Source organism: Wasmannia auropunctata, unplaced genomic scaffold (genome assembly GCF_000956235.1).
Source record: "Wasmannia auropunctata unplaced genomic scaffold, wasmannia.A_1.0 LD335987.1, whole genome shotgun sequence".
Taxonomy (NCBI): domain Eukaryota; kingdom Metazoa; phylum Arthropoda; class Insecta; order Hymenoptera; family Formicidae; genus Wasmannia; species Wasmannia auropunctata.
This window is the reverse complement of record NW_012026903.1, coordinates 297,955-307,851: the sequence shown is the minus strand read 5'-3', so window position 1 is coordinate 307,851 and position 9,897 is coordinate 297,955. Positions and strand designations below refer to the sequence as shown.

At 36.9% G+C, this 9,897-nt stretch overlaps 1 protein-coding gene across 1 annotated transcript; it reads right to left on the bottom strand.

The window, feature by feature from the left end:
• Positions 1 to 145: 145 nt before the first annotated feature.
• On the bottom strand, positions 146 to 9,897 carry LOC105454189 (rotatin). Its single transcript, XM_011696633.1, has 28 exons — positions 9,749 to 9,897; positions 9,461 to 9,645; positions 9,106 to 9,249; positions 8,872 to 9,011; positions 8,440 to 8,698; positions 8,207 to 8,365; positions 7,986 to 8,090; positions 7,370 to 7,891; positions 6,825 to 7,277; positions 6,496 to 6,705; positions 6,216 to 6,422; positions 5,867 to 6,040; positions 5,640 to 5,775; positions 5,315 to 5,539; positions 4,937 to 5,198; positions 4,657 to 4,832; positions 4,322 to 4,564; positions 3,981 to 4,204; positions 3,547 to 3,840; positions 3,121 to 3,358; positions 2,867 to 3,035; positions 2,582 to 2,778; positions 1,773 to 2,497; positions 1,470 to 1,674; positions 1,137 to 1,348; positions 883 to 1,023; positions 696 to 825; positions 146 to 611 (listed from the first exon to the last, which is right to left on the bottom strand). Exons 1-28 carry the CDS (start codon positions 9,792 to 9,794, stop codon positions 328 to 330), a joined length of 6,465 nt encoding a protein of 2,154 aa, XP_011694935.1. The 5' UTR covers positions 9,795 to 9,897; the 3' UTR covers positions 146 to 327.

Below are 9,897 nucleotides of genomic sequence, written 5' to 3'. Positions count from 1 at the left end.
TATATATATATATATATATATGTAAAATAGAATAAATAAAATTGATATTTTTGATCATCAAATAGGATGTCTTAATATTAATATTTTAAATTCAAGGAACACAGATTTATTATAAAGGATTTTTAAAAACTAAAATAAACTCTTATTAAAAATAATTATACAATATGATATATTGACAGTTTGTATTAAGTGGCAGTTTTCTAAAATATGTACTCCACAATACATAACTACACAATATTTCATACATGAACAATATTACAATCATTGAATTATTTTACAAGTCAATTGAAAATAAGTATGTACAACATTTGATCACTCGTCAGAATATCAGCTAAGCTGCGCATCACTATCCTTTACTTCGATTGGACTGAGAATGGTGAGCACGTATTGCAGAACCTTGACTAATTCCTGCTCCTGCTTACTGGCATCGATACTCGACAACGTAAATCTGCCGAGGGCCTCCCGAATGCTCTGAGAGAACCCGGCGCTTCGCGCGATAAGTTTTCCCTTTTGGTTATTGCTGATGAGAGACCACAGCATGGATCCAGCTAGACTGATCTCGCATGGCGATCCATTCTTAAAAACGTCGTGCAGCAGATTTATGAAATCCACTGAAAAGTAGCAAGCGTTTAGTACGATTAGTAATAGAAATCGATTATCGATCTTTCCTAAGCTTGTATTTGTTTATTTATTACCTGAACTAAGAAGCCGAGGTCGGTTTGCTACATTGAACGCCAAATTGCGTAATATCGATATTGCGAGAACTTTGTTCACTGTCGGAGGACATTTTGCTAGGTGCATTAGGACGTCCAGAGCATCAGTGGCCTAAAATCGTTGCTGTACAATTATCAAATAAAATAACATACTTTCTCTGTATTTTACCTTTGGCACGCATAACTGTCCTTCCTCGTAATAAGTAAAATCTATTAGAAACTCTAGGCAATACATCTCCACTAATGGCCATGGTTTCGTTCTTTTGGTAATAGTGGGATGTATCTTGGTAAAAAGCTGAAGAAGATTACTCTGCGGAGCGAACAATTGATTCGTAGTTAATTAATCAGCTCGGAAAAACATGCTTGTACTCTCGTTGCTTCGATCATTCTACGAGCGTGTGACCTAATTACTTTAATAATTACCTTTGAAATGCAGACTCTGCACTCGTGAACGTGCACCGCGTTTCGCAGGATGTGGAAGGCGAAGTGCATCTTGTGATTATCGAAAATCTGACCGGCTCTTTCGATTTCCTTGCACGTTACTTGTGTAACCACGTGTATCAGCGCGAGCGTATTTGGCGTTTTCCTCAAGCTACTTCCCGGTAATATCGTCGTCAATGTCAAGGACTGCGCGGCTGAAAGACGTAAAAATTAAAATGCGATTGATTTAAAAAAATATTGTACACAGAGAAATCGTTTGTCCTTATCAATGCGGTTAATAATAACCAAATGATATGTTCTTGAATGTCATCTTACCAACGTTACATTTCGTTGTGAACGTCGCCAGTAATTTTAACGCGGACGTTGACACTGTTTTATTTAAAGCGATCCAAGCCCACAACTTGTGCACCACGTCCGCCAAGCCCTCCTTCGTCAGGGTTTCCTTAACACACGCGTCTCCGCACATAAAGTTCATCAGGAGTATGAAGATACAGTTCACGTCGTGCAACAGAGGATGAGTCTGCGCAAAGACAAGAAAAGAAAGTGTTTTTATAAATTCGTAATATTTTCGTATAGAAATTGCGAATCGAAATTTCACATGTGTTGGTCTTTCCTTACCTTCTTTTCCGCTTGCTTCTTATACAGCTCGAACGGTTGAAGATTCAACTTGACGTACAATTCTTTTAGGATCATCAACGCGGTCTCAGGAAGATTGCCCCGTAGCGCCGTTCGTTTCGCCTTCTTCGATACGCACAGTAGATTCGTAAGGGCACCCACAATGAGATCTTTGTCCTCCGACTGTTTGCTGCTCTTTTTGGATTTTGCGTAGCTGTGAGCGATAAAAAGATGCAGCAACAGTTCGCATAATTCGCCGCCTACGGTAATTTGTCCTCGATCCAATAGCCTGCCGTCTTTCGGATGCAAATCGATCTCGCTCTCGTTCGACTTTCTGGAATGCGCGTTCGCGTCTCTTATTGACAATTTATTGACGCTCGATATGACATCTCGCAGAGCATCATCCTTGCTTTCGATCGAGACACATGCCACATTAGTGTCGAGCACGGTTTGCAATAAAGAGGTGCCGCTTCTTCCCAGGAAATCTTTCTGAATCTCGTGGGACAGTAGGAAAGCTAAGAAGCTAATGGCACTCATTCGCAGATCCGTCGCGGAGTCCTTTATCGCGTAACAAATGGAAACCACGACCGTTTCGGGCCCGCATAGGTCTAACGCGCTCTGAATGGCCTCGAAGTGTTGGTCCTCCGTTAACGAGAGCATAGCCACGAAATTGTAGATCTCCGTCCAGAGTCTGTTGCGTAGATATATCAGACGCGGTTCAGTAGACTCTAAGAAAATTTAATGCACGAATTAGGGATATCGTTTAAAAATTCGAGTATACATTTGTGTCGAACAAACGTTAAAATACATACGGTATAAATCGATATTTAAGTAGCAAAACACAGTATAGAGCGAATCCGGGGAGAAAAGTACGACGGCTGCGTACTCGTTGCTATACGTGATGCAATTTGTTAAAACTGTGCAGATGCTGATATACATCTCCAGTGTGTCAGAATAATGACTCAAACTCTTCCTGCTTCTAGTATCCTTCGGAATCTCATTCAGACACCTTAATGACAAAAGATCAAATGAGACGAGGTATTAAAAAAAAAATTCGATAATTTGGTGTTATAAATCTTCTAATTCTACATACGTACCCAAATAAATATTTATCGATGGAATATTCGTAGACTTGCCGCACCACCTCGTGTTGTCCGATGAATATTAAGTTGTTCAATAAGTTACAAGCAGCCGTGATAAGCGAAGGCGTTGCTATTGATTGTATAGAATTGTCCACATCCGTTATTTCCGAAACTCTGCCGGAAACTGTAAGAGAAGCAGAGAAGAATTAAATATAAATATAATTGTACAAAACAGATTTTTGAAGCATACAGTCAAATAATACACTTACATAGTTGTAATTCATCCTGACAATTGTATAAGTGCGATACGGTGCGCGGTACCAATGAAACGCAACTAGATTGCAAACTTTGCACAGTGACTGCTTTGCCGTCGTTCCCTTGACATTCTGACTGTTCCGCATCTAAAGTGGTCAACGTATAGATATCGGAACACAGAACGCTGATTTCGTGATAGATATTGCCTTGTTCGACTTGCATCAAGATAGCTTGTGGTTGTAAAAAATCATCCTGGACAAAAAGATTATGTTTCTAAATTACATGGCTTAACTGCGTTTTAGAAATTTAGAAAATATGAGTATGTTTTATATAACATCAATAATACAAATATGATCTACATAATATTATTTAAGATAGAGATTTTTAATTTTGACGCCCTCTCAATGTGTTTTCGGCTTATAATGATATATCGTACTTACGCATTGAAAAGTCATCGAGTTGCAATTCTTGAGCATGTTGCAAAATGCGATACACGCTTGCTCTCTCACTAAACAAGCCTCATCCCTGCTTGTGATGCACTGAAGCAACGTGTGACACAAGTCGCTCGGTGCCATGGCGATTGCGTTGAAGAGCTGCGACGCAGTGTGCACTGTGTTCATCAGACCTGCCAATAATTGTAAAGCCGAAGCGCGAACCAAAGGATCTCTGTTTTGCCACAGCATGGGTAGCCAATTTAACGAGCGGCCTTCTTCGCACCAAAACACTATCCACGACTGAAATAATAAGACAGTCGTATTACTTGTTGCAATTAATAATTAACGCGAAATACAAGTTGATGGAAACGACTCATTAATTCGCCATTAATAAATAATAATTCATATTACATCTTTTCGCTTGAATTGAAAATACTCACATTTTTATTAAAATTGACTTGCATTTGATGCAACAAGTGATTAAGACATATTATCGAGTTTCTTGTTATTGATAATCCCATAAAACTGACAGTACCAGCGCCATGAAAGGACACGATCGGCTCGATGAGCGTGTTGCAAAGAGACAATAATAGATTCTTATGATTTCTCCATTCGCACTGCCCGATCAGATACGTCAAACACGTTAGCAACGAATCGAGATATGCTGTAAAAGAAAAAAAGAAAGGATATTTATAATATTAAATTTTGCGAAATCGATATTCTAAAAGAAAGATCTGCATTATTAAAATTTAGATGTAATATAACCAACGAATATTAATACCAAGATTGTAGAAATGTTGCTGATCTCCGAAACATAATGTTGAAACAACGAACTCTACGAATCGGATCCAGGTGTTCTTCGGTTCGTCGTTAGATTTCTGCATTTTTTCAATCGCTGAACACGTGCGTACTAATTTGAGTAAAGATTGATGTACATTCTGATTGTCAACTTCTAAGTTCTTAAATAAATCCGCCAGCGACCTCGTCATGTTTTTCATAATTCTACTGATCCACGAACCTTTTCCTGAGAATTAGAAAAGAATTATTTTAATATAATTTGTATTCAGAAAAAAATGAGGCTATTTCTCTCGATATTCATCGTCTAAGTGACCTTACCTTTCTTCGCGACATTTAAATACAATTGTAGAAAAATGAGAACATCTACAAATAAGTCGCAGTCCTCTTTACTTGTGGGATGAGATAATAAAAATCGCTCGAACGTTTGTTCCCATGGCAGCGACTCGATGTCTCTCTCTTCATTATGTTGAAGTACTTTGTAAAATTTTAAATACCTGAGAAGTAAATAATTGTAGTGGTTAATTTTCTGTAATATACCTTTGTAACAAATAGTTGCAATAAAAGTTATTAGATTACTAATAAATTAACAATAGCTTACATTGTGAGGTAATCTAGCGCGCATATAACGCTATAGTGCATGGTAGAATTTTGAATATTATAGAGTTGATGTTGACAACAATACTGAGGAAAGCTGCATCGTAAAGAAAGAAGATCCTTTTCAAGAATCATCAATTTCTGTGCAATTTCGGAGTCATTTAAGTCACCCAAGCATTTCCATAACACGTTCACGCCGCCGTTCCATTCCCAGGCCCAATACTGTCTAAGGAAAGTTAAGACTACTGGATTGCTGCCATGAAGTACTGCAAATTATAAAATAAGAGATTATTAATTTTTTGTTAATTTTATAACTCGAAATCACACAAGATCAATATTATGATCTCAGTGGAAATTTTATTTTATGAATACAATTACTTACATGAGACATCAGATCGCCTATGCATGCTTGTCTTCCAATGAGATTTGCACACAAACGGTAGTTTCATATTTGACACAACAATGTACGGCAACGAGATATGTGACGCAATATTGTTTTCCACATCTTTTTCGTTAACTCTTATGATATATTCACCATAAAGTAGTAAACACAATAGTTGCGCACCATCGGATTTTACACACTCATTGTTTGGAAACAAAAAGAGACCTAAAAGATTAAATTTTATATCAAAATATCATTGGAATTACTAGGTATATCTTTGAATTAAATTTTAGATAATTTAAAAATCATGATAAAATATACATACTTCTTACGATATTAAAAAAAACATCAATGTTGAGAGATAACTCGTGTCGTATAGTACATTCAAAAAATGCGAGTAGTTTTAATATGCCGATTATCGGTATCACAGAATCTGGATAATTTACATAATCCTTCTCTATCTAAAAATATTAAAAGATATAAAACATTCAATATATTTAAATTAGATAAGAAGTCTGTAATATCTTTTTTTTATCAAGTATAACAACTTACCAGGGCTTTATTGAAAATATCCAAAATCAAAGGCAGACCACCTTGATTAATGAACAATTTGTGCAAGGAAGTGTCGGAAAGCATCACGCTAATTTGTACTAATGCAGATTTCCGAATTTTCGGATCGACGTTTGGTTCGTTCAACATTTCCAATACCGATAACATATTGCTCCTCTGAGAACAAAATATTTTTGTGAATTATGTCCGAAATCGTATATATTAATTATATGTACATTTTTAAAAGAGCATTTTAATTTTAATTTAAAAAATTTTAAAAAGTAGAACGATTCTCTGTCAAATAACTAAGATTGTAAGAGATTTTCAAATATTCTGAATGCAAATATGTAACCTGATAATTGCCTTCTGATCGCTTAACGAAGTTTTTACGCTCAAATATGCAGAGTGAACTAAGAGGCAAGCCGTGCAAAGACGACAAGCGTGGCAATTTCTGAACAGAATCCTTTTCCTTTCCAAGGAGCCAGATTAATCGACACAACGCTTCTTCCCGAATATCGTTGTCTGGTGAATAGAGAAATCTTAAATTGCCTTTTAACATCTGAAATTGAGTTATAAAGCACGTAAAACAAAAGAAAACCCACGAAAAGATATTTTCGATTAAGTTAAACTACCTCAAGAAAAGGCAACTGTATATTATTAGAAATGTCAGGATCAAATATTTTAGTTACACACTGCCCTAAGGGTGTGTGGGTATCAGCGTGGCACTGTAAAAGGTACAATACAGGAACGAGAGCTTCCAGAGCTTTCAACCATCCAGTTTCGCCCATTTGTATTTTTCCTTTCAGTATAAACACCAGCATGTCTCTCGACATCTCGTTTATCTGTACACATGAAACCAAAATTAGATTAAATTGCGAAATCAAGAATCGCGCTGCAGTAATTTTGCAATAGTGAATATTTGTCCGACACAAAACGTCTAATTAAAAAAATTCTTTGTTACCCTGCTGTCCTCGCTGGTTGCGCCATGAGAAATAATTTCCGTCAAGACATTCGGCTCGAGTAGGAACGTCAAACTTTCCCACGGTAGTTTATTATACTCTACTCCCAGAACACTCTTGATCAGAGCGTGGCATTCGACATATGTGGTGTACCGAACGTCTACGTCTGCATTCGCTAGTAAATTCAATATCAGCTTCGTTGCCAGCGCGCGGTCCTCGTCACTTAAAGAATACTTCGGGATGTCTTGTAAAAATTTTACAGCCGTCTTAACGACCGTTAAATTCTTGTGATACGACAGACTCAATTTGGACGCGTGTAACATTCTTAGCGTTTCCGAGGGCGATTGCTCCGATGAGTTTTTCAATATACAGATAGCCGACTGCATGGATTTCGCGACGGTTCTAGTTTCGTCGAATAATTTTGTCAATGCTACCTGATCAGCATCTTGAAATGTCTACAAACGAGAAGGATTGTATTAGCGGTGGTCGACCGGCGACGGAATAATCGAATGAAATAAAAAAAAAAAAAGGGAATTGAATTACTTACGCGAGCGTATTCCAAGAGTATGGAATGCAACGCCGGATACAGCAGATATATCGGTGGATCCATCACGGCATTTGTTATTGATGCCTTCAAAGCGTTCGGTATAACAGCATCCGCCAGCTCTAATGGCACGATACTGCTCAACAATCTCATGATAATGGTAGTAAGGTACAAGTACGTTATCCTCAAATGATCTACATTACTGCAGCTCCCAAAGTACTCCATCACCTCCCCCATTAAACTGAATAGCGCTTTCAAATCATCGTTTATCTTCAATGCCGTACCGTCGTTGCAGAGCCAGATATTCGGCATCACGCAAATTGTTAACAGTTGCACCAACTCATGCGTCAGATCTGTGACGTATTTGATGTTTCGTAGAGGAAATATGGAATTGATAGGAATGCTCAACTGGGTGAGAACGTGTTTCAGAGATTCTATACAATAAGCCGGCAGAAGCATCTGCTGCAACTGCAAGACAGAATCGTCGACGTTTTCACTGATACTTTGACTTCTGTCGCTAGTCCCCTAAAAAAAAAATAAAAAAAAAACAGAGCTCAGAATACGAAGAGAGCTTAAGAATAATAAACTTGTCAAGAAATCAAAATCAAAATCTACTCACTGCCGATTGATATGCTTGATAGTTCGCTTCAGGTACGCCGTTATCTGGACCATCTCCACCTTCCGAGGATGTGTAAACGTTGTTGTCTAACTTGCCGCCCAATAGCTATGTAAAAAAATAACGTAAACAAAGAAATAGTCGAGAAGTCATTATATGATTGAATATAAAAACATGATATTATATAGTTTCTTGTATCAAGCGAATAAAATATTAAACGTTACCTTTTGTTTTTTATTCGCCACACACGGTTCGCAGTAATAATAAATGCGGAACCTTAGAGAACGAGTTAGTTTACGTAAGGTTTTTAACACGGTTGGAACTATACACGCGACATTAGTTTCTGACATGTTAACGCTCGATTTAAGAAGACCATGAAGTATCTGTAACATTTTAGATACATGTGTTTTATTAATTTATCATTCGAACGTATAATTCGTTAGAAGAAGATACTTACCGTAATTATTGCGGGCCGCTGAAGGAAAACTTCTGCTGGAAAATCTTGCATCATAACGTTCGTTATAAACTGACATGTGTGTAATATATGATTGATATCGACAGTATTATTAAGAGCCTCTTCAACTGCTGTAAGTACGCCTCTGTCCGACGTAACCAATGGCTGCCATGGCATTACTAGCCATTTAATACCACCCTCTACCGTTTTAGAAACTCGTGTGCCATTCTCGCGCTCCAACGTTATATCAAATGGCACAGTACTATAAACAATTACAAACACATGTATCTCTATATATCTTGAATAAATATATAAAATCTATATAGTATGTATTCAAGAAGAGAGAAGTAAAAATATTTTTCTCACAACTTTTTTTTAGAAATTCAATCATTACTGATTTTTCTAAAGCATATTCAATTTTGTGTTAATTCTTACTTGTCTAAGATAGACGGAAGATTTAAAATCTCATTCAAGTCATCATAGTCTTCCCTTTCATAGTCCTTATTCCTGTATCTAATGTGATCTTGTGTTTGTATTCTATGTCTATCAAATTCTGAACATGTTGTGGTAATATCCTGCAATGTGATTATAATCGTCTTATTAACATAATATATATAAATACTAGTGCACAATTATTATCACGTTTGAATACATATTTAATACACTTACCCGACTCTTTTCTAAATGCAGAACAGCTTGTTCAATTTTATCTAATTTTGCGTACCATTCAGGGGATAGATTTCTCCTTAATTCATAAAGCTCATTTTGGAACTTTAATTTGCCAAATGCATTCAAGTAATTCCTTGCATCTGCCTGGAAGCAAAAAGATCAAACATTAATTAAAATACAGTAAATTACGTATCACAAATTAAAAAATATTTTACAGAAATGTAAGGTATTAATTTCAAAGTAGATTTTCAAAAATATTACATTTTAAGTTTAATTAACAGGACATCATAAAAGAAGTATTGGAGTTGCGGATCTTGAAATTTATCAGTAATCATCAGTAAGAGAGTCCAAGTACCTTTAGCAGTCGCAATAACAAATTCAGTACTTTCTCCGGCTGTGGCACAGTCTCGAACGAGAACCAATTGAACAGTTTTTGGATTATCTCCTTTTTGACAGCGTCGCAATCACACGCGAAACCTAAATCATACTTGGAAATAATATTATCCAAAGCTCGCAGACGTATCTCGTCGATAGTGTGGCCTGAAAAGGAAATGTCAGAGAGAAATGGAAAAGACGCAATAGATACGCCTTCGCGGCACATCTTCTAAACAACCGATTAATAATATCTCCTCTCATTTCTCACCCAATTTTTTAACGTGTACGGCAGTTATTCCGGCGGTGCCCAGCATCGTGAAAATAATCTGTCAGATCAGTCATAGGTTAATCCTGTCACACGGGCTTTGAAAATTTAACCGCCAAATATTCAGCGGCATCGTATTTCAGAAGGAGACG